This window comes from Nomascus leucogenys, chromosome 15 (assembly GCF_006542625.1).
Source record: "Nomascus leucogenys isolate Asia chromosome 15, Asia_NLE_v1, whole genome shotgun sequence".
Lineage (NCBI taxonomy): Eukaryota > Metazoa > Chordata > Mammalia > Primates > Hylobatidae > Nomascus > Nomascus leucogenys.
The window spans coordinates 74375835-74401248 of record NC_044395.1 but is presented as its reverse complement, the minus strand read 5'-3'; the positions used below and the strand labels follow the sequence as shown (position 1 = coordinate 74401248).

General features: G+C 33.7%; 1 protein-coding gene across 4 annotated transcripts in view; it reads left to right on the top strand.

Annotated features, from left to right (window-relative positions):
* BTBD10 (BTB domain containing 10) overlaps positions 1 to 25414 on the top strand; it is a 77720-nt gene that overhangs the window by 18183 nt on the left and 34123 nt on the right. Inside the window, exon 2 of one of the 4 annotated variants that reach the window (XM_003254964.3) lies at positions 3863 to 4020. The exons of 1 other annotated variant lie outside the window; for it this stretch is intronic. In XM_003254964.3, coding sequence (XP_003255012.1) covers positions 3920 to 4020 — 101 coding nt within the window. In that variant the 5' untranslated portion in view covers positions 3863 to 3919. Of the gene's footprint in view, positions 1 to 3862; positions 4021 to 8265; positions 9183 to 25414 lie in introns of those variants that run through there. 2 more of the 4 variants (XM_003254966.3, XM_030794739.1) reach the window with 2 other exon arrangements.

Here is a 25414-nt window from a genome sequence, read left to right as displayed (position 1 = left end):
TGGCAGTCTCCTGAATGCCTGCCCCTAGCCAACAGGCCCAGTGGTTCCAGCCTCTGTACAGATGAGTTCTAGATTATTTTGAATTTAAATTTATTTCTATCATGCCTAAACGTAGTAATAAATAGTGACGTATTTTCCAGGAATTTTGTTTTCAGTTGTCTGGTAATTATTTTTTGATGATTACAAGATCCAAACAACAATAAACTTTAGTTTGTCTAGACATTGGGGATTCAAGTGCCAGATTCTGAAGGATGTTTTTATAGTAAGGAGTTTAGATATAGGAAATGAGGAGCCATTCAGTTTTTAGGTAGGCCGTTCTGATTACAGCAAAGCCAGTATGGAATTGAATGGTGGTAAGGAGGTCAGCCAACATTTTTACTGATAGATGATAAGGACTTAAATAAAGGCAGCAGTCATATGAATGAAAGGGAGAGAAGGAGTCAAAAGAAGATTCTAAAGTAGACTTGGTGTGAGGAAATGAAAAAGAAGTCAAGGATGACTTCAAAGTTTTTAGCTTGATGAATAGAAATGACATTAATTGATGTGAGATGCCAAGATGAGACTGACTGTTGAAGTTGGGGTGCCAATTAAATAATTCAGATAGTAATAATGCAAACATAGATTCTATGTAGTGTATAAATCCTGATGTTTGCAAGGGTTCGGTCCTCATTTTGTTTGCTGTCTCTCTCAACCCAGCAAGTAGAGAAGAGAGGAAGATGGAATCCTAATAAACACCAAGATTTAATGAGGGTGAAGGATGAGGCAACAGTAGAACTTGAATAGAAGTGCTACAGGTGGGAGGGAGATGCAGGATATGGAATCATGAGAGGTGTCTTTTTTCCCCTTTCTGAGTTTTTTGAGTACAGGAATAATGTCTAACTTACTTCAGCACCTTGCATATTGGCATATTGTAGTAAATGCTTGTAAGTGCTTGACTGACTGACTGAATGAATGAATGAATGAAATCAGACAAATACATTGTCACTGAGAATAGCACAGAGGATGGTTAAAACTGAAGAGGTTATCAGATATTACAAAATAGTGTATAATATGTGCCAGTGGCCTTTCAACCATTTACAGTTATAACTTAGCTTATTGATAAAATTTAAAAACACTAGCATTTTTGTGTGTTTTACACAAACATAAAACACATTATGTTTGTGTAGGCAAACATAGGCATAGTTTTTCCAAACATCTCAATTTGAATTCCACTTATTTTTTAGTGTGCTTGTAACCCTATGACTACTGGGAGTGAGGGCTGGTGAAAAATCTTTCACGTGGTAATACCTAAGTTTTATTGACGAATGAAATGTGAATATGATTTTTCAGCTGATTTTTGACCACCTTTATCTGAACATTCATTACTTTCTTATGGCTTGCTGTGAAATACATGCTGATTACTTTAAATAGGATTGATTAGGAAAACATATGGGTATTTCGCTCCTGCCACCTGTTTACCATCCAGTGTAATAGTGGTAGAAAATCTGAATCTGAATTTGCCTTGCTTATCTATTCCTTGTAGTTAGCTTTTTGGTCGCTGCCACCCATGGTTTAGGATCATTCTTCCCTCAGTGGACATCTGTGGCTATCCTATTCAGAAGAGTATCTGATAGTTAAGGAAAAGGAAGAGATAAAATGCTCTTCAAAGATATGTTAGTCTGTATTCCCAGATATTCTGGAGGCTGAAGTGGGAGGATCACTTGAGCCCAGGAGTTGGAGACTGCAGTGAGTTATGATTGCACCATTGTACTCCACTCTGGATGACAGATTGAGACTGTCTCGAAAGAAACGGCTGGGTGCCCTGGCTCATGCCTGTAATCCTACCACTTTGGAAGGCTGAGGTGGGAGGATCACTTGAGGCCTAGAGTTCAAAGAAAGAGAGAAAGAAAAAGAAAAAGAAGAGGAGAGAGAAAGAGAAAGAAGAAAGAAAAGAAAGAAAGGTTAATCTCTGAAATAGTTTATACTTGAGGATATGTAGAGTAAGGAAACAGTGTTCTAAATCTCATTCTACAGAATCTGCCAAATCTCTACATCTTTATTTTCTCACATTGTTTCTTTCTACTATCTTTATACCTTTTGCATCTCTTTTGGTGACTACTTGTTTTTCTGACTTTCTCCTTTGTTTCTCCGATTTGTTCATTCTCCCTGTTTTCTTCTCTTTGACCTCATCTCTTCAGTACAGATAACTAGTCATAAAGTAAAATTGAGGTTTTTAAAAGTTTTTTGTAATGAATACATTTTTATTTTTATAATCTAAAATTCAGATGACATTGACATATTTTTATGTTTAAAATAATTTATGGTTTTTATAGTCATCTAATACCTGATTGATTTATGATACAGTCATTCTTAAGGAAATAACAAATAGGAAATAGCCTTCCTTTTCCAGGAGCATTCAGCAAATAAACTATGTGGCATTTGCTCAGGAATTTGTATCAGTCATAGATTCAAAGGAAGAATTTGAATCAGCAGTTCTTCCTTTCCCCCTGTTTTATTTTTATTTCACTCATGGATCTACCTATTTATATATTTATTATATTAAATGCTCATTTATTATAAAATTTTCAGCTGTTTTTAGAAAGAAGGTACTATGAGAAAAAATTATAGTAAAATGGTTTCTCTAAAATAAAAGTGTATCTTCTACTGATTTTTGATATGAACACAATTTTAATGAGTTTATCTTTGGCATTCTTTGTGAACTTGTACTGCAATACTGCGTTAAACTCAGGAAAGTATAGTGTTTTCCCAGTTTTGGAATTTCCCTTTGACTTTTATATACTCTACCTCACCTCCCACCATCAAATCCAGTTTGGAAAAGTATATAGAAGGTATACAGGAGTGGGTGTTAGGAAACCTGAGTTCCAGTCCAAATTGTATAGCTTTGTTTAAATTGTTTATCTTCATTTGGTCTCTTTTGGTGTCTGCAGTTTCTGAAAGTCAAATCATCTATTTCCAAACAAATACTTTAGTCTCAGCATTTTTCAAGGTCAAGATTTTATTCTATATAGTGAATTATCATTGTTCTTTATAATACCATTTAGCAGCATTTTGACTTTTGGCAAAGTTACTAGAATTCTGAGGCTTTCTATTCTGTATATGGTGATCATAATGCCTACCTTGCAAGGTGATTGTGAAGATTAAATTGGATAGTGAATGTGGTTTAAAAGTGTTTAGCTCAGATATTCTGTAAAGCTGTTGTTAAGTGAGTTTCCTTATCATTTCATTTGACTAGAGTAGAAATAGCAGTTACAAGCCTCACATGTGAAAAGGCATAAAGTATATGAATTGCATTGATAAAACATTCTTATGGTTATTGCACTATAAGGAAACATCAGAATGCTTACATACAGTTATTTTTGAGTAAAAATTAAATTTCTATTCAGAGTTTTTAACTTCGTTAAAGAAATAATCATTAAAGAAATAATAACATTGGTTATTTGGTTTTACTACATGCTTTCCTAAGCATTTTAAACTTTTAGTAATTAGGAAATGTGTTCCAAGTGAAATTTTGTCTAAAAGAATCATTCTGTGGAATTGTTTTTGCCTTTTTGGTACCATAATGATATTTGGATACATGAAGTACCTATACAGCAGTTGTTTAAGTATATTTACTAAATATAAATAGCACATTATTAAACTGTTACATAGTGGTAGGAGATTTAATAGACAAATCAAATGAAAAGTACCCAAGAGGACCTCTGGTGTTTATTTTAATTTGATTTGTGGCATTTGTATGGTTAGTATGTTATAATCTATTCATCACTTTAAAAATATGTTACAATAATATCAAGTCTGTACAATTCTATGACTATTTTATTCTGCGTGGAATAGATTTAAAGGTCAACACTGCTCTTTTATGTAGGTTATGGGTGCTACATGTGTGCTTTCAGAGCAGTAGTGTGAGGAAGCTTGGAGTGGGATGGCAGGACGGCCTCATCCCTATGACAGTAACTCCAGTGATCCAGAGAATTGGGATCGGAAATTGCATAGTAGACCTCGTAAACTTTGTAAACATTCAAGGTAGGTAGAAAATATGTATTTCGCATATGAAAGCTCTGTTAAAACTGATTGTAAAGAATACTACTGCATTTGGTTGTGGCAATTCCTGTCAGAGAATGGGGGCTGTTTTACAAAACATTGTGAATGTTTATCTGTCTCCATAGATAACCTTTTGGAGAAACATTTCTTTTTAATTTTTTAATATTTGTATTTGAATATTTATTTCTGTCTCTAAAGATGGTGAAAATCTCCCTAGTTGACCCCATGAATAAATGCTATAATTTACTTAACTGGGGACTCTCACATGACAGGTTAGTTCTTTCTATTTAAAACTCTCTAATAGGAATTTATTTTGTGCTTTAAATACATTGTATACCTTACACAAGATAATATATAGATTTATGTCCTTGTTTGCTTCATACGTTTTTAACTATCTGAGTTTATATTGTGTTGTCATCCTTCTCATTAATGAGAAAAATTAATCTTTCTGGAAAGACTCTACTGGTTTATTTAAAGTTTGCTGCATGAAATAAAATTCATTTCAAGTTTCAGCCCGTCTATTATTTTTAAAACTTTCATTTTCTGCTGTGTAACTTAATGAGGAATACCTCATTGTAGACACTTTGATCTGAAATTTTAAGATGTTAATTGACAACTCAGAAACCTCACATATTACAGGTATGTAAGCATGTTTTCATAAAGCAAAATCTTCTATGAATATTACTTAGGGGATATTATTGAGCATTTAACTTACTTGAATATAAATTTCTCCTTACCACTGATAAAAAATACCAGCTTTCTTGAAAAAAAAAAAAGCCATAATATTGTAATAATGAAATCGTTTTTGTGATTTTAAAGAAATAGTTCAGGTACTTTATATACTATAGCTAGAAAATTTGAGTGTTTGGTACTTCTTAAGTCTCTTGATAATATGTTCACCTTTATTGTGGACTTTTAATGTGATGAGGTCTAAAATGTTAATATTAAATTAACTTTTTAATTATTTATAAGTCCATGCCAAATGGTATGAGTGTTTTTTTGGTTTTTTGGTTTTTTATGTTTGTTCATTCTGTGTGTGTGTGTGTGTGTGTCAGCCTCCAAACTGGGGCTTTTGTTCCTTTCCTCTATTTCATGGATATTATTTTGTCATTTAGATTAAAGATATGTTGGTTTTGCCAGGTGTTCATGCCTGTAATCCCAACACTTTGGGAGGCCGAGGCAGGCAGACCACTTGAGGTCAGGAGTTTGAGACCAGCCTGGCCAACATGACAAAACCCTGTCTGTACTAAAAATACAAAAATTAGCCGGGAATGATGGCATGCACCTGTAATTCCAGCTGCTTGGGAGGCTGAGGCACGAGAATTCCTTGAACCTGGTAGGTGGAGGTTACAGTAGGCCACTGCATTCCAGCCTGGGTGACAGAGTGAGACTGTGTCTCAAAAAAAAAAAAAAGTATTGGTTTTATCACATTAAATGTGGGGCTGTATTTCTATCTACTATGTTATATATATGTGTATTTTTTAAGTGAATTATATAGTATTCATCCTAGTTCTTGCTGTTTTTCTGCTGAAAAACAGATTGCTGAGGTATAATACTGCATTATATAATGAAGAGGTGACAAGGGAGAAAATAAGCCATTATTTTATAAAAGCTACATACATACAGTGGGAAAAATTTATAAAAATGAACAGTACATTTTTCATTATTGTTGTTTCATTGTCAGTAACAAATACCAAAGCTCTTCTTGATAGCTGTAACATCAGTAACTTTTTAGTCTGTTTTTATTCTTTCTTTTTTTTTTGAAATGGGTTCTCACTCTGTCAGTCAGGCTGGAGTGCAGTGGCACTATCTCAACTTACTGCAACCTCTGCTTCCTAGGCTTAAGCAATCCTCCCTCCTCAGCCTCTGGAGTACCTAGGACTACAGGCATGCACCACCACCACCACACCCAGCTAATTGGAGCTATTTTTGGGTAGACTGCAGCAGTATTTAGGGTTATTTGGGTGAAAAACATTAAAGTAAAATAGAAAATAAATACCAGTGAATTGATTATTTTTTAATGCAAAGACTATGAAGTCCTTTAAATGAGTTTATTTTAGACTCATTCATGGAAAATCTGCCAAGGAAGAACTTTTAGAGACCTCCTGTCCCATATGCTTAGGAACATATAACTTAAGACAATTGAAAAGTATGATTTGACTTTTTAAAAGTGTTACTTTTTGAATTGATAGTAAATTAATTGGCTGAGAGGTTTTAAAAAGTAATAGCAAGTATTAATGAGAACTTGCCTTCAGTTCAGGAGAGATTCAAAAGTGCACTGTTATGGAATAGTTTAGTATCCACGCATGGAACTATTAGAGGACAATAAGGCACTTAAACTATGGTAATGAGTTATAAAATAAGAGTTCAGAGAAAGAATCATTATCAGCTTGAGTAGGTGAAAATAAGACTTGAGCTAATCCTGGATGATTAGAGTATTAGGTAGATGGAGGACATTTCTGGCATGGATCTTCAGATTACCTTGACTGGATCTGAAGGTGGAGCTCTGTGGATAGTATTATTGTTCCCATTTGGCAAATGAAAAAAAACGAAGTGAGTAAACTTGCCCAGGACCATCCAACTTGTAAATAGCAGAGCTGGGATTTATAAACAAGTTTCTCATTGTTTTCTTTTTCAAATTTTAAATAATTTATTATGGTATATTTTAAATACATGCAAAATAGAACAGATATAATGAACCCCTGGTATTCATCACCCAGCTTCAAGTTACCAACTCATGGCTGATTTTGTTTCATCATGCCTCTCCTACTCTCATTCCTTTTTTGAATATTGTGTATTTTATTTAGGTATGCTTGAGTAAAAGAAAACAAGACTAAACACTGGCTGACGTTAGGGGCTTATTTTTCTTTTATATAAGAAATCCAGAGATAGGCAATGGCAGATGGATGTTCAGTGGCTTAAGGATGTTAGGGTCAAAAATCTCTTATTTTCTTGGCTTTCCTCTCATTATCACAAGGTAGATATTGTAGTTCCAGGTATCATTTTCACTTTCTAGACAAGAAGGAAAAAGGGTACAATGGAAAAGGGCTTCATTTATATCAAGAAATTAAATTTCTCAGAAATTTCCAGCAGATACCTGCTTATAAACCAGTCATTGGCTAGAATCATGTCATATGGCCATCTCTGGATCAGGGAGACTGAGAAATATGGTTTTTAAATTGGGCACATTGTCACTTTGAACAGTTGGGGATTTAAATCTATAAACGTAAGGAAATAAGCATACTTTATTGTTTAGTTTTTCTAGATAATCTAAATTTTGTCTTGTTGAAATTTGTGTTTTGTTTTGTTCTATTTGTGTTTTGGAATAGCCTGACTTTTTCTAGTCTTGTACTTTTGATTTTTTTCCCCCACTTTTCCTTGCTGGCTAGGATAAAAATAAATTTTTTGATTTATAAAAGTAACAGCAACAGTTACTATCTAATGTGTATTTACCATTAAGGTTTGAGAGTTTGAGAGCATTGCCTTATGGTTTCTGTTCCATCTAAACAACTTTAGGTACTTTAAAAAATCATTTAATTATTATATTTTATTTCTGATCATTTTCCTTCTTTTTTCAAAAGATTAAAAAATTTTAAAAATTGGCACATAATTGTGTATATTTATGGGGTACATAGTGATATGATATGTGTATCATACAGTGATCATATCAGAGTAAGTAGCACGTCCATCATCTCAAATATTTATCTTTTTTTGTGTGTTGGGAATATTCAGTAAAAGGTGCTTTCTTTTTTAAACTTTCTTTTGAATGTAGATATATATCTCTTTTAAAAATTTGTTTACAGCTAGAGAAACTAGTCTGAACATGGATGGACTTTTAGGGTGACTATGATCTCTCAGCAGGTCTGTATGATTGAGTTTGTTTAAAATTTACTGAATTGGTTTAAAATTAGTTTAAAATTATTGAGTTTGTTTATAAGTTGCTCAACTTGTTTCTGGGTGAGTAGTTGTATAGTTATATATAGAGTTGCATAGTTATATACTTGTATGATATCTATATAGAACAGTTTGGTAGCCTGCTGAAGATGTTAAAGATCATTTCAGTTGAAATGTATTTGGCCTGAATTTGTGACAACTTCTTTTTAAATTATGAATTAGAGGAACTTTTGCTACTTAAAAAAGAAAAAGAAAAGCACTTTTTCTGTATAAGAAGCTTAAAATGTCTAGATAGATGATACACTAAAAGCACTTAAATATTTGAATTGGGTGGAATATGACCATATAAAACTCAGGTCTGCAGTCCACTCAGGTTACTGAAGATAAATGCATCATACATTCAGTATAGACTATGCCGCAAGGTTTCATTCCCACATGGAAGTACGCATGCTCGTTTCTCCTGAGACTGCATAAAGTCTGAACGTTCCAGTTTCTCTTTTAAGTCACTTCATAGCCCTAGCAGCAGTTTAGAAATGCAAAAGTTTGGTTGCTTTAAAGGATAGTTCTTGAGTGGGTTCTTAATTAAGTACAATAATATTTTCTCTTTGATTTTAAAGAGCTTTACTGCCCAGAATGGATACACAATAAAATATTGAAAGGAAAAAGAAAGTTAGCTGTATCCTAGTTTTCTAAACCCTGGCAAGCTGGCAGAGCTAGAATTAGCTTTACAGATGGCATTTGGCAACATATCTACATATCTCTAAGCCCTCAGCTCCTGCGTTTTGTTATGCCTGTCTATCAATTACAATATCCAATCACTGCCCAGAGATGGAGAAATGGGACGATCACAGCTCACACGATGCTGTTTTGTTAGAAACGTCAGTGCTGCACAACCCACGGCTGAGTCAGTGTCTGTGAGAAAATAAACTGAATTAATATGTAGAGGGGGTTGTATCTCTGAACATTTAAAGCCTAAATATTGCAACAGCATTATTACACAGTAGAGGGAGGAAGCTAAAGGAAGTCTATGGACAGGTGAGGTAGGGGGAGACTGGGGAATTTTCTGATTGTTCAGAGGAATCTTGAAGATGATGGAAATATCAGATGTGCTAAAGTTTCCTAGTAATGCCCAAGGATGCTGACCTGGCTTTCAGTGCTTCATTGTTTGAAAGAGCAGAGTCCCTTTATACTCTGATTTCAAAATTTTTTTCTTGTTTTTGTGTGTCTACCTTGGCATATACTAAAGGAAGGTGTGTATTCATTTATTACATGATATCTCTGGGTTATAATTATTTACATATATGAATATGAAAGATTGAGAGGGATATGTGTGACCTTTGTTTCATTATGATCATTTACATGACTAAAGATAAAGATCATATGTCTGATTTTCAGTTTAATGGCAAGTTACTTAAAATAAATGAAATATGTTTTTATTGTTTTTGTGGGTTTGATGCTTTGTGTTTTATTTCAAGTAACTTGAGAATGCATTGTGTTTGGTATTGTTTTTTATGAATATCATTAAAAATTTAAGGAGAGAGTAATTTTGAAATAATATTTTTAATTTATTTGAAAATAAAATTCAAGATAAATGAAATAATTGAAATTTTCTAAAGAAGGAATTGGATATATTTTTACATCTGGATGAACTAAGGATTAACTGAACCATTTATATACAGTATTTTACAGAACTGAATGTACTTAAATGATAAAGCTCTAATTGGTTAAAATGACTTTCTTTCAAGTCAAAGAACCCAGAAACTGAATAGATGATCTAACTACTGCTACTGAGGTTTTGGATTAGTGAGTATTAATTTTCAACCAGACAAAATTTCTAAATAAGGATAATGTTTTTTCCTGTGAGATTTTAAATCTTAACAGGTGATATTGCTCACTTTATTAGGAAATTTTACGACAATTTAAAACATTTTGACTAATGGGTTTTTTTCTTCTCTCTTTATTACCCTTTTCCTGCTGATCCTTAATTTTTTTGGACTTTTGGGATATACAGCATTTTACATTTACTTTGTTTTTAATGTATTTAAATGGTTTATAACATTCTTTCCTTGAAGTGTAAGGAAGTTCTTTTAATTTCCCCCATTTAATTTCTAAAAATTTGAATGGTCATCTTATGGTTGTCATGACTTATTTATATAGTTCTGTTCGTGGTATCTTGTATTGACTTTTCTTGTGGTTTAGGGTCCAGAAATGTTTTTCTCAGCTTGTTAAATAGAGTTATAAAAGCAGAATCTCAGGCTAGACCTTTTAATCTTATACTTTATAGGATACTTTCCCCTGGTTCTGCTGATTCTTTTAAGATAATAATGTCTGTCTGATTGTGAAAATGGTACATACTCATTAGGTAAATTTGGTAAGCCCAGAAAAATATATAGAAGAAAATGAAAATAAGTTTTTCTATTATCAAAAGAAAAATAAATATTTTGGCATATAACCTATTTTTTCTGTGTATATATAAAAATATAAAATAACACATATGCACTTAAAAAGACATTACTGTAGTACTGTTATGTAACCTATCCTTGAAAAAAAAAGAAATTTAATTATGAACATCCTTTAGTCATGAAGTGGTCTTCTATTGCATAATTTTAAAGGATTACATAGTGTTTTATACATATATATTTTGTAATTTATTTCACCAATCCGCATTTTTCTGATAATTGATCAGAGAAAAGATCAGCATGATTTCACAGCATAAATATCTCCAAAAAGAAAGAATGTCTTAAGGAGTTAAGTAAAAATGTAAATTTGATTATTTTTCTGGCAGAGAAGGATCTTCAGTGTGATTACACAGTGAACCCTTTAAAGACATACACATTACTTTTAAAACAAAGCAAATAACTAAGATAACCATCATAAAGTATAAAAAATAAACAAAAAAATCAGGAAAACTAGAGCTCAGATGAACTGAGACTTCAGAAAAATGCCAAGACCACCAAAAAAGGTTTCTTATATTACATTTAATGTAAGAAGAATAATCAAGGAAAGTATAATAATAATGCATGACAATGAGGGGGAAAAATCTTTAGGTCTTGAAGCTTCTTTGTCAAAGTGGAAGAGGAAACCACCACCACCTCTAACAGAAATAAAAATAAGACAAACATTGATAGGAAGGACATAAAGGCCAATATGAGTATAGAGGTAAAGAATGCATCTGATTAAATGAGTTATCTTCTGGGCCATTTAAAACATGTTATGAAAGGAACTGCATGCAACACCTTAAAATTATTGTTATTATTTGTGATCTTTGAAGGTTTTCTGAGAATACAGGAACTGCTAAAAGATGGGAGATTCTGGGCTTGATTTTGAAACAGGTAGGAGATTTTGGAATTAAAAATGGAAAGGACTCATTTATGACTGACTTGAAGAAAAACAGTTTAAAAATGATTAGGAATAGGTTTGTTAAAATTAGATTGCCAGACCAACTTAGATTTTTCTCTGATGCAGTTAGTAGACTAGCAACACTATAATATATTTGGACTTAAGCTTAGCTTTTGGTAAAGTCATTTTGATATCCTTGAGAGTAAAGTGGGAGAACAATAAGTTAGCTACCAGCTGGTTGTGATAATTAATTTACACAATTCTGACTTTAAATGATCCCATCCAGAGATTCATTGATCTTGAAAGGTGGCTTTGTTCTTTGCTTTGTCATATTGCTTATATGGAGAAATCAAATTGTCAAATTTATCAGTGACAATGAGGAGTGATAGTAAATAATATACTAAATGATCCAAAATAATTTTTGAGGCTGAGTTGTTGTACTAAGTTTAGATGTACTTTTTGGGAGTATATATGTAAGGCCTAAAAAAACACCAGGATACATTAAGGTAGCATCGCTCTACAGCATCACATATGAAAAAGACCTGAGGGTGGCTGTTGGCAGTAAACTAGATATAAGACAAAAGTATCATATGGCTTCCCATCTTCTTCCTTACCCCTCCCCTAAAAAATCCATCTCAATTAATGGAAGAGTAGAGTAACTGTTGAATACCAAAGTATTGTTATTTTTAGTTCTGTGTATATTCAAGAGGAAGGATGTGAAAAAGTTGGATATGTTGCCAGTTTAAGGAACTAAGAATTTAAGAGAAATCTTGGGCTGGGCGTGATGTCTCACACCTGTAATCCCAGCACTTGGGGAAGCTGAGGCTTGCGGGTTGCTTGAGGCCAGGAGTTTGAGACCAGCCTGGACAACGTGGCGAAACCCTGTCTCTACTAAAATTACAAAAATTAGCTGGGCGTGTTGGTGCATGCCTGTAACCCCAGCTATGTTGAGAGGCTGAGGAACGAGAATTGCTTGAACCCAGGAGGCAGAGGTTGCAGTGAGCAGAGATCACGCCACTGCACTCCAGTCTGGATGACAGAGTGAGACTCTTTCTCAAAAAAAAGAAATCTTGTGACAGCTCTGGTTGGATATTAAGGAATGTCATAATAAGAGCTATCTTCAGATATTTTAAGACTTTTCCTTTGAAAAGTAATTAGACATGGTTTGAGTCAGACTTGTTTGAAGTTAGGAGCATGAACTCTGAAATTGAACCCCTTGGTTCAGACCCAGCACTTAATTAACTATATGATTTCAGGCACCTTGCTTAGCCGCTAAGTTTCCATTTTCTCAGCTGTAAAACTGGGATGGTTTTGAGGATTAAGGTGCTCAGTACTGTTCTAAATGCCCAAGTGTTCGCATTGTTGTTGTTGTTATTTGGTCCCAGCAGGTAGAACTAAGGCAGTTGTTTTCAGCCCAGATGATTATGTCTTCTAGTGGGCATTGGCAATGTCTAGGGACATTTTGGTTGGGGAGCTGGAGGAAGTACTAGCATACTGGTGGATGGAGGCTAGGGATGCTGCTAAACATTCTACAATGCAAACAACAGCCTCTTTACAACAAAGAATTACCTGGCCCAAAACCCTGAACTTGGGTTAGGTAAAAAGGTTTAAGCCTTAATGTTAAGGAAAAACAGCCTAAGAGTCAGAACTTTCCAAGGCTAGAATGAAACTTTTAAAAGAGAAAAGTTCCCCTTCCCTGTCATTAGTAGTAGGTCAGCCAATTCGAGAACACTTTGTAGATGAAGATTCAGGAATTAGATGAATGTTTGGACTAGATTTTCTAAAGGGTTTTTCCTAAACTAAGGTTCCGTGTTTCTGTGGATATTTCTTAGGATAGTTAGACATACTGAATTACAGCAACATCAAAGGGCCTCTGATAGAAATTATTTTAGTCTTTAATTTCATCAATCTAATTACAGTATAGATTTTTATTTTTAATTCTGATATTTAGGATTGAATAAAAGGCATAATGGGGGGAATTTAATAGAAAAAGGTTGTGTTTTCAGAGGTCATTTGGAAGGAGTGATTGGGGGATGGCTGTGATTTGTCTTTAGAAGTCTGTTTTGTGGCTGGGCGTGGTGGCTCATGCCTATAATGCCAGCACTTTGGGTGGCCTAGGCGGGCAGATCACAAGGTCAGCAGTTCAAGATCAGCCCGGCCAACATGGTGAAAGCCATCTCTACTAAAAATACAAAAAATTAGCCAGGCGTGGTGGCGGGTACCTGTAGTCCCAGCTACTTGGGATTCTGAGGCAGGAGAATTGCCTGAACCTGGGAGGTGGAGGTTGCAGTAAGCTGAGAGTGTGCCACTGCACTCCAGCCTGGGCGACAGAGTGAGACTCCATCAAAATCTGTCTTGTGAAAGTAATTTATTAAAATAATTCACAATCATTTGATAAATATTTTAAAAACTGAGTCTTGTGTTTGTACTTCATATCTTTTATACTCCAAAAGTTTAAAAAAATTATATTTTTTAAAAGCATTGCTTGAAAAATATTGGTTGTGTATGCATTATAATATTATTCTCAATCATTAACAATACTAAGAACAGTAACTGGCACAATGTAGTTATTTAGTAAATATTTGTTGAACGAATGACTATTCAGTAGATGCACAATAAACCTGTGCAACCATTAATTTAGCTTTGAACAATTTTTAATAGTGGCTAGCTATTTTTAAAAATTTTTTCATGCTAGGAAGTTGCTGAGAATATTAAGTATGTAGTGACTGACAACTCCCAAATTTGTATTTCTAGCCCAGACTTTTCCCCTGAACTTTAGACTTATGTATCCATAAGTATACACAGACTTACATACACTCAGATGTGTAATAAGCATCTCACTTTTAGCATGTCTAAGACATACCTACATTTCTAAACCTAGTCCTCTCACTCTCACTTGCATTCAGTAAATGGAACTTCCATTTTTCCAGTTGCTCAGGACAAAATCATGGAGTCATCCTTAACTCTTTTTCTCTCACCTCCTACATTTCATCCATCAGTAAATTTCAGAGGCATAGTCTTCAAAATATATAGTCTAGTCCACCCTTTACCACGTAACTCTGCCATAACACTGGTCCAAGTCACTTTCAGCTTTCGCCTGATTATTTACAGTAACCTCTGAAATGGTCTTTTGGTTTTACCTTTGCCTTTCTCCCATTCTCCCATTGTTTGCTTTGCAGCTAGAGTGATCCTGTTAAAACGTAAATTACATCATTTAATTCACACTTCAGTGCTATCCATTTCACTCAAACAAAAGCAAAAACCCTTTAAACATTGCTTCAACGCCTGTCATAATCTTGTTTAGTCTTGCCTAACTAAGCTCTACCTTTTAAACATGGTTCTTACTTTCTATGCTTCAGCAACCCTGGGCTTCTTGAATGTCTTGAAAAAGCCAAGGATAACTCTTGCCACAGGGCCTTTACATTTACTATTCCCTTCTATATTTCATAGTTCTATTTCTTACATTTTTAGGTCTTTGTTTAGACACTTCCCCCTCAGAGAGTTCTACTTTGACCATTCAAAATGGTGGCACTCTTTTTTTATTACCTTTATTTTTCCTTATAACATTTATCACCATATGTTAGTATCTGGGTCTTCATGTGACTTCAGTTGAAATTTGAAAAGATACTCTTAGGCGCTGCTGCTGCTGCTGCAATGGGATTTTAGGAAGAAGAGAAAGATGTCAGGATTTAGAAATAGTATTAGAACTATTTTTAGGCTATATATATTTATTGCTGAAGGTGTCTTTGTGGGGGTAATCTGGGATGTAAGTATCATTTAAAATATTTTTATGGGAAAAATATATCTGACAACAGACTTACAGGTGATCTTTGAGAATTTAACTAATTCTTCGGTTGAGAACTTCCCTTTTCCATAATTAAGCCTTTCTTCCTTGGGAAACTGACCATATATTAAGCAGAAGAGCAGAAAGTTTATAGAAGGCTAATAGACCAAAAAAAGGAAACGAGATAGATTGTTATTAAATCTATTCAGAAGTTTGATAGCATTTTTTATATTATAGTTATTGACATTTAATACAGGGGTCAGCAAACTTTTTCTGTATAGGCCTGGATAGTAAATATTTTTAGCTATGTGGGCTACAGTCTCTGTCCTAACCACTCAACTTTGTCATTGTAGCATGAAAACAGCCATGAACAGTAATCATGAATAGACATGGCTATGTTCCAATAATACTTTATTTACAAAATCAGGCAATGGGTAGAATTTGGACCATGAGCCATAGTTTGCCAAATCCTGACTTAACACATTAACGATGCTTATAAAAAGCAAATCAGTTGCTTCAAAAATATATTAATATAAAGTCATTTAAAAGCTTTAGTTTAAAAAACTGAAACAGAGGATCTGGTGTTTGTTAGAATATTTTAAAAAATCAGCTAATTCTTTCTCCCACAATAAAAATAGAATTTAAAATATTGCTTCTTTATTGAGGTCTGACTAATTCAAATGGATAGGAATATTGTCAGTGGAAAAAAAAACACACTCAACTCCAGGGTTTGGGGCAGGACACCTTCTGAAATGAGGGGCCTATGGCCTATAAGCAAAGTAGGTCAGGGGATTTCTTTATGGTCAGCTCCATTACAGAAAGGCAGGGGAAGAGTAGAATGTATTTTTAGTTTCTAAGGCCTGCCTTGGAGAGAAAAAGGAGCCGTGAAAAGAGGGCAGGTGAAGGTCAGAGAGATTCTGTTTTCTGAGGCCTAAAGTGCCCCCAACATTATAACAAGGGCAATAGGAGTTACGAGCCAGGAAACATGGACAAAAACATATATATATAGCCTTTTATGGAGACATATATGGTTTTTTACAGAGCTATATATAGTTTTTTATATTACAGTTTTGTGTATTTGTCAACAGTTTTCTGATATGAGTGCTACTTATATCAGCTACTTCTGGAAATTTTTCTTATATTATTTCCTTGAAAATGTGCTCCCCTCTATTTTCTCTGTTCTCTCTAGAACATATATTAGTTGAATGTTGACCTCCTTCATTAGTTCTCTTTTTTAATGTTTTCTTATTTTCCATTTCTTTGCATTTTTGTTCTTTTAAGGATATATTCAATATTTTCTTTCAACCCTTCTAGTAACCTTGTAAAAATTTCTGCTATTATTTTGAATTTCTCAGAACTTATTCTTTAATTTTTTTAAAATTGCAGCATTCCTGTCCTTATTTTATGGATACATTTTTTGTTACTGAATTTATTATAGTTTTGTGTTTTTTTTTGTCTCCACTTTATTGCCCCTTTTGTTATATATATTAAGCTTTTTCATTGTGAAATAATTTTAGATTTACAAGATGTCACAAAAAATCGTACAGTGAGTTCCCAGGTACTCTACTCAGCCTCCTTCAATGATAGCATCTTACATAACTTTAGTACATTATGAGAACTGACGTGGGTACAATACTAATAACTAAATTATTGACCTTTCTTGTATTTTATCAGTTTTTACATGCACTTTCTCTTTTTTCTGGTACATGGTTCTGTGATATTTTATCGTATGTATAGATTCATGTAACTCCCACCACAATCGGGATATAGGACTCTTCTATCATCACAAAGAAATTCTCTTATGCTACCCCTTTATAGTTACACCCTCTCTCCAACTCTGACCTCTGGCAACCCCTAATTTGGTTCTATATCCCTATAAGTTTGTTGTTTTGAGAACATTATATAAGTGGAATCATATAGCATATAAACTTTTGGGTTTGGGTTTTCTCATTCAGCGAAATGCTTTTGGATCCATTCATATTTGTTGCAGATATCAATAGTTTTTTTTTAAATTGCTGAATAATATTCTATGGTATGGCTGTACTACAGTTTACCCATTCAAAAAATGGCTTGGTTTTTGTTATAAACTTTGCAGTACTGTTGGATTTTAAAAACTCCGTACGTATTTAGTATTATAAACTTTTTCCCCTTGTAGGAGTCTCTAGTTTCATTGAACAAAACGAGGCCCTTCTGTTTTTCTTCAGTTCTTAGGAACCTGCCTGCCATTGAAAACTGTTGCTGTAATTAGAATTTTTAAACAAATTAGGTGACAAAATCATATGCAGAAGTTCATACCAGATTTGCATTCTAAAGTTTGATGTGAATAAATGTTTGCTTCTACACTTGAGCTTAGCCAAAAGGCTGAGAAGCGATAGATATTTGCTTCTGAGAATGACCATTTTAATAAGATTTAAAGGTTTTTAGAAACTTTGCTGCCTGTTGATTCACCTTATGCTTCAAAGCATGATTTTGAAACAAAGTGAAAAGTTGATATTAAAGAAAACAGCAGCATTATTAAGTCATAAAGCTGCAAAATTTAAAAATGGAAATATTTTCTTTGTGTTTAAGGTGGATTTGTTTACGTAACTAGAGGTGCTTGCAAGTGATTGATATTCGTTAGTTGAAGAAAATTGTGATTTCAGAGGATCATGATTAAGGGTTCTGATTTGGGCTTTTGTAGTAAGTTTACTGGGTAGTATATATTGGTTTGTGAAGTTTTCAAGTGGTGATCAGTTGGTGATGGTAGATGTTTTTAATCTGATTGTAGAAATGCTTTTGGTTTCTTGAGACCATGGACCATATTACAAGAAGAGGATGCAAGAATCTATGTAGATTGGTAGGAGAAGGAATTTAGTGCACTCTGCTAAGAAAAGTATGAAAAGAAAGGACTATTAGAAGAAGAAAGGCATGACTTTTATTACTTAAGTGTAATTGAAATGGCTAAGTAGTTGTTTTCTATTATGGTATTCTCAGGCAGCTATGTTTTGGCCAAGAGGTCAATTCTGGCGTACAATTTGGTATATATATATATATATATATATATATATATATATATCTGTATATCTATATATCTATCTCTCTCTCTCTCTCTCTCTCTCTCCATAAAACCTTACCATAATTAGGATAATGAGCATATACATCACACTCAAAAGCTTCTTTGGTGCCCTTTGTAACCCTTCCCTTTGAACTCCTATACCCCTTTTTTGTGAAACCACCAATATGTTTTCTGTCACTCTATACTATTCTATATTTCCTAGAACTTTATATAATTTATTTTTTGTGGTGGGGAGAGATCTGGCTTCTTTTATTCAGTGTAATTATTTTGAGATTGATTCATGTTGTAACTTGTGTCAGTAGTTCATTCTTTTTTATTGCTGAGTAGTATTCCATTGTATGGATATATCACAAATTGTTTATCCTTTCACTTGTTCTAGACATTTAGGTTGTTTCCAGTTTTGAGCTGTTACAAATAAAGCTGCTAAGAATGTTTGTTTACAAATCTTTTTTTATGGATAATGTCTTCATTTCTTTTGGGTAAATACATAATGGAATGGCTGAATCATATGGCTAGAGTATGTTTAATTTCTTAAGAAACAAACTTTTCCGAAACAGTTTCTAAAGTGGTTGTACCATTTTCCATTCCTACCATAAGTGTATGAGAGTTCCATTTCATACATGTACTCATCAACACTTGATATAGTCAGTCTTTTTATTTAGCCACTCTAATGTGTAATGATGTAACAGTGTCATTTTAATTTACATTTCTTTAATGACAAGTGACGCTATCATTTCATGTACTTACTTTTTCATCTGCATATCTCAAATTTTTTACCCATTATTTTGAGAGTGCTTTATATAGCTTACATATCAGTCCTCTATCAGATATATGATTTGCAAATATTTTCTCCCAGTCTGAGGCTTGTGTTTTTAGTCTCTATTATTTATTTATTTTTTTGAAACAGCATCTTGCTCTGTTGCCCAGGCTAGAGTGCAGTAGCATGATGACCATGACTCACTGCAACCTCGAACTTCTGGGCTCAAGCAATACTCCCACCTCAGCCTCTCAAGTAGCCAGAACCACAGATGCCTGCCACCACTCCTGGCTAATTTTTTAGAAAATTTTTTGTAGAAATGGTCTCACTATGTTGCCCAGGCTGGTCTTGAACTCCTGGGCTCAAGCTATCCTCCCGCCTCAGCCTCGCAAGGTGCTGGGATTACTGGCTTGAATCACTGCGCACAGCCTCTTTTCATTCTCTTAACACTGTTTTTTGAAGATCAAAAGTTTTTAATTTTGATGAAGTTCAATTGTCGGTTTGCTCTTTTATGCATTATGCTTTTTATTTCTAGAAGTTCTATAGTTTCAAGTTTTAGATTTAGGTGCGTGGTCCATTTTGAGTTAACTTTTGTGTATGATGGGAACTATTGCTCAGAGTTCTTTTTTTTTTTTTCTAGAATTGCTGAAAGTGAAACACCTGTTGTATATTCATTTGTTCCAGCACCATTTGATGAAAAACTCTTTCTTCCCTGAATTGTGTTTGAGCCCTTTTTGAAAATGAGTTGTCCATATATATATATATGTATGTGAGTTCTTTTCTCGAGGCTTTATTCTGATTCATTGATCTATGTGCCTGTCATTATGCCAGTAGCACACTTTACTCATTACTATAGTTTTTTTAATGAGTCTTGAAATCAGATCATATTAGTCTTCCAACTGTTCTTTTAAAAAAAATATTTATGCTATTCTAGGTCATTTGCATATTCATATGAATTTTGGAATCAGCTTGTCACTCTTGACAAGCAAGCCTACTTGGTTTTCCATTGGGATTATGTTGTGTCTAGTAGATGAACTTAGGGAGAAAATTGACTTGTAAAGATGGTAGGTTTCTCCAATTGTTTAGGTTTTCTTAATTTCAGTAATGTTTTATAATTTCCAGTGTGTGAGTTTTTCACATCTTTTGTCATATTTATCCCGAAGTATTTCAGGTTTTGATGTTATTTGTAAGTAGTGTTTTTAAAACTTCAATTTCAGGTTGTGTATTCTTGGTATGTAGAAATAAAGTTCATTTTAAAATACTGATTTTGTATTCTGCAACCTTGCTGAACTCATTGGTTCTAGTAGCCTTTTTTTCTTACTAGAGCCTACAATAGATGATCATGTTTTCTGCAAATAAGGGCAGTTTTACAACCTAATCAATCTGAATGTCTTTTCTTGACATATTGCACTGGCTAGAATCCTCAGTATATTGTTGAAGAAAAGTGACAGTGGACATTCTTATTTCTGATTCTTGTTTCTGATTTTAGATGGAGAGCATTTGGTCTTTGATTACTATTCTTTTTTTGTGTGTTGCTGGATTTGATGTATTAAAATTTTGTTTGGAATATTGATATTTGTGTTCTAAGATTTGTAGTTTTCTTTTCTTGTAATATTTTTTTCCACTTTCTTTTAGTTCGAAATTTTCTAATTTCCTTTCTGATTTCTTTATTGCCCTGTGAGTTGTTTAGGTAAAGGTATTATTTAATTTCCAAGTATTTGGGAATTTTCTAGATATTGGTGTCTGGGCAATGTTCATCTCATAGAATGAGTTGGGAAATACTATCTTCTCGTCAATTTTCTGGAAGAGCTGTGTAGGGGTGATATTATTTCTATCTTAAATGCTTGGTAGAATTTGTCCGTGAAGCCTTATGAGCCTAGAGTTTTCTTGGAGGGAATGTTTTAAACTACAAATTAAATTTCTTTAGTAAACAGAGCTGTTCAACCTTTTCTTAAGTGAGCTTTTTTGTAGGTTTAAATTTGTCCATTCTGAGTTGTTGAATTTATTGGCTTAAAGTTGTTTATAATATTCTTTTGTTATTCTTTTAGTATCTGTAGCCTCTCTTATTTCTGACATTGGTAGAAATCTTCTCGATTTTTGTCCCAAGCACTCCGGGTAGAGGTTTAACAATTTTATTGACTGATGTCATTTTTCTTAGACCTTTCTTCTTTTCTAATATAGGAATTTAATGCCATAATTTGCCCCTAAGTACTGTTACAATGTCATACCATGCCACAAATTATGGTATCTTGGGGTTTTTTCCACTTTCTTTTAGTTCAAAATTTTCTAATTTCCTTTTTGATTTGTTTATTGCTCTGTAAGTTGTTTAGGTAAAGATACTATTTAATTTCCAAGTATTTGGGAATTTTCTAGATATCTCTGTTGTTGAATTTTACTTTAATTCCATTGTAATCAGAGAACATACTTTGTATGATTAAATTCTTTTAAGTTTATTGATACTTGTTTTATTACCCAAAATATGATCTATCTTGATAAATGTTCTGTGTGCACATGAAAAGCATGATTTTTCTGCCCTTTTTGGGTGTTTTGTAAATGTCAATGAGGTCAAGTCAGTTGATAATATTATTCAAATCTCATCAATCCCTCCTGATTTTCTGTGTAGTTTTTCTGTTAAATATTGTGAGAGAGGTGATGAAATCTCTGATGATAACTGTGGAATTGTCTAGTTCTCATAGTTTTATCAGTTTTTGCCTCCTGCATTTTGAAGCTCTCTCATGAGGCAGAAGAACATTTGGATTGTCATGTGCACTTAATAAATTAACCCCTTTATCTTTATGAAATACATTGGTGATATTCTTTGTTCTGAACTCTGCTTTGTCTGATATTAATATAGCCACTCTTGCTTTCTTTGAACTAGTGCTAGCATAGTGTATCTTTCCTCATTCTTTTATATTGAATCTCTTTGTACCATATAGCATATAGTTGGACCTGGCTTATTATTATTATTATTATTATTATTATTATTATTATTATTTTAAGACAGGGTCTCCCTCTGTTGCCCAGGCTGTAGTGCAGTGGTGTGATCTCCGCTCACTGCAGCCTTGACCTCCGAGGCTCAAGTGATCCTCCTACCTCAGCCTCCTGAGTAGCTGGGACCACAGGCATGCGCCACTACACCCAGCTAATTTTTGTATTTTTTGTAGAGATGAGGCTTTGTCACGTTGCCAAAGGCTGGTCTCGAAATCCTGGGCTCAAGTGATCTGCCAGGCTGGGGATCTAGCTTTTATATCCAATCTAATAGTCTTCATCTTTTATGGTTTAGACTGTTTACATCTAAATGGCTAAGGCTATCTGTATTTAATGTGATTATTGACATGGTTAAGGTTAAGTCTTATCCTGTTATTTATTTTCCGTTTGTCCCATTTGTTCCTTTTCCTTCTCCCTCCCAACCCCTTTTTTCCTTTGCCCTCTTGGATTAGCCAATTTTTTATGATTTTATTTTGTCTCCTTTGTTGGTATATTAACTGTATTTCTTTTGTTTTCTTATATTAGTGGTTGCTTTAGTATTAACAGTATACATCTGTAACTTATCACAGTATACCTTCAAGTGATGTTATACTGTTTGTGTGGTGTAAAAACCTTACAAAAGTATACTTCCATTTCTTTCTCCCAGACTTTGTGCTGCTTTAGTTATATGTATATGTTATAAGCCCCATATTATATTATTACCGTTATTGTTTAATCTTTTATAGAGATTTAAACAATTAGAAAAAAATTATATTCTTCCATGCAGTTACTTTTTCTAGTAGTCTTCATTTTTTTGTGTAGATTCGTATTTTCATCTGGCATTAGCTTTTTTTTTCTGCCTGAAGGACTCCCTTTTAACTTTTCTTGCAGTGCAGGTCTTCTCATGATAAATTCATATGTCTTTTTTTGCCTGAAAATGTCTGTACTTTCTTTTTTTTTTCAACAAATCAATGCAGATCCTTCTTATTTTTGAAAGATGTTTTTACTGGCTGTGACAAACCTAGGTTGACAGGGTTTGTTTTCGTTTTTTTTCTTTAAAGTGTGTGTGGAGTTTGTTGTGCATGTTGAATCTGTGGGTTTGTAATTTTTACCAAATTTGGAGAAAGTTCAGATATTACTTCCCTTTTTTTCCTTCCCACTTCCTTCATGGACTCCATTTATACCTATATTAGGCCGCTTGAAATTGACCTGCAGCTTACTCATGCTGTTTATTTTTCTGTTTTCTCTTTTTGTATTTCCTATTGCATTGTCTTCAAATTTGATAATCATTTCTTCTATAATGTATAATCTCCCATTAATTCCATCAGTGTGCTTTTCTTTTTTAAGGTTATTTTTAATTGACATATAACATGTAATAATTATACATATTTAGAGGTACTGAGTGATATTTCAATACATGTATACAGTGTGTAGTGAGCAAGTCAGGGTAATTAGTATATCTATCACTTCAAACATTTATCATTTTTTTTAAATGTCGGGAACATTCAAAGTTCTCTCTTCTAACCATTTGATAATATATAATAAGTTATTGTTAACTATAGTCATTTTAAAGGGCCATTTAATATGCTTTTCATCTCACATGTAAACATTTTTATCTCTGGAAGCTTGATTTACATCTTTTTAATCCTGTATGTCTCTACATTGCTTTTTGGAGGGCTGTGGTTATAGTGACTTTTTAATGTTTTTATTTCTCATTCTAACATATGTGTCAGTTCACGTTTTATTTCACTTGATTTTTTTTTCCTCGTAGGTTATGTGTTCTCACTTCTTTGCATGCCTGATAATTTTTGATTGGATGCCATACATTGTAAATTTTACCTCATTTGTGTGTTTGATATTTCTTATACTTATAAATATTCTTGAGCTTTGCTTTAGGATTTAGCTATATGGAAACAGTGTGGTCCTTTGGTCTTGATGTTAAAATTTGTTAGGGGAACTGGAACAGTGCTCAGTCTAGTTGTAATTATTTCCCATTTTAGAATCTTCTAATTCTCTTCCCAATGCCCTATAAATTATTAGGCTTTCCAGTCTGAACTAGTGGGAACAGGACCTATTCCTGGCCCTGTATGAGTGCTGGCTGGGCACCATTTCCTCTAATCCTTTGAGTTGGTTTTTTTCCCCAGCTTCTTTTCATAGTGTCCTCACATGTGTGACAGGTATCCAGCTCAGTACTCAGGGAGGACTCTGCAAATTTCTGAGGTTTTCTCTCTGTGTTACACCCTCCTCTCTGGTACTTTTCCCTTAGAACTCTAGCCATCTCTTATCCCGATGTCTCAGCTCCATGTCTTTCATTCAGAGTCCACTGGGTTCTGCTTGTGTTTCCCCTTTCTGTGTTTACTTTGCAAATGCTGTCAAGATAGTAATTTGGGACAATTGTTGGGCATATCTCATTTGCTTTCCATTTTTCAGTGATTGTTCTCCTTCATTGCCTGATGTGCCGTGTCTTGCAGACTGTTGTTTCATATATTCCGTTTGGTTTCTTGGGTTGTTTCAGACAGGAGTGTGAACTCAGTCCTTGCTATTCTATCTTGGCTGGAAATAAGATATTAGGGCTAATCTAGTCTTCATGTCCTTACCTATCCTTAGTTCATGAACCTCAAACTCTTCAATGCAGCCTGAAACAGAGCTTTCCCCTCTGAACTTGCTTATCCTCATTTTCTTTTGTACATATTAACTGTTTTTGCCTTTCGAGTGCTTTCTTAATCTAAAAGTATTGAATTAAATATAGTAGGACATAATTTGTCTTCCATGACATCTGATTTTGAAGGTCTGATTCAGGGTTCAGTCTATGTGTGAATTGAAAGAAAATATGAAAGTGTATTATGACACCTTTTGAATTCGTTTAAAATCTAAGTGATTTAGAAATGAAGCCAATATTTTAGCAGTGTCTAGTCTTTCGGCTACAGAGATGTCTGGTGAAAACGCTTTTTTAATTACTCAGTCTGCTTGGCCCTTACTCAAACTGAACATTTAGCTTGTATTGGTCTTACTTCTTGTTGTGCTTGTACCTTGTCCATTAAATTACCAGACTCACATTTAGATAATGTGCTTTCTTGTAGCTGAAAATGATGAAAACTTAGCCACCAGAATAATTTGAAGAGTTGTTTTTTCTATATATGATCTTTGTTCTATTTAGTGTGGATTCCTTTTTTTCCTACTTTAAAAACGAGCCAGAAATTCCAGTATTCCTACTCTAATGATTTTTTAAAAACATAAATGCAGTAGGATCTTTTGATTTGTTCTGTTTGAAAGAAAATATTATGTTCTATTGATGCAGCTGTCCTCTGATTTTTTTTCACTAGAATGAAGGTGGGAGTAGAATTTTTCTCTGTAGGTTTATGAGAAACAAATAACTGATAAAGGCTGTTAGGTTGCCTTTATTTCCCTAGAAGTAACTTTCAGGATAAATACAAAGTCAACTTTATCTTCTTTCCTGGTAGTCTGTTACATCAAGGTGATGACTGATTTTTATAATGAAAGAAACCACCAAAATAACAAAAAATATTAAAGCTAATAAAATCAACCAAAGAGATGACCCTGAGACACTGAAAGATTTTGT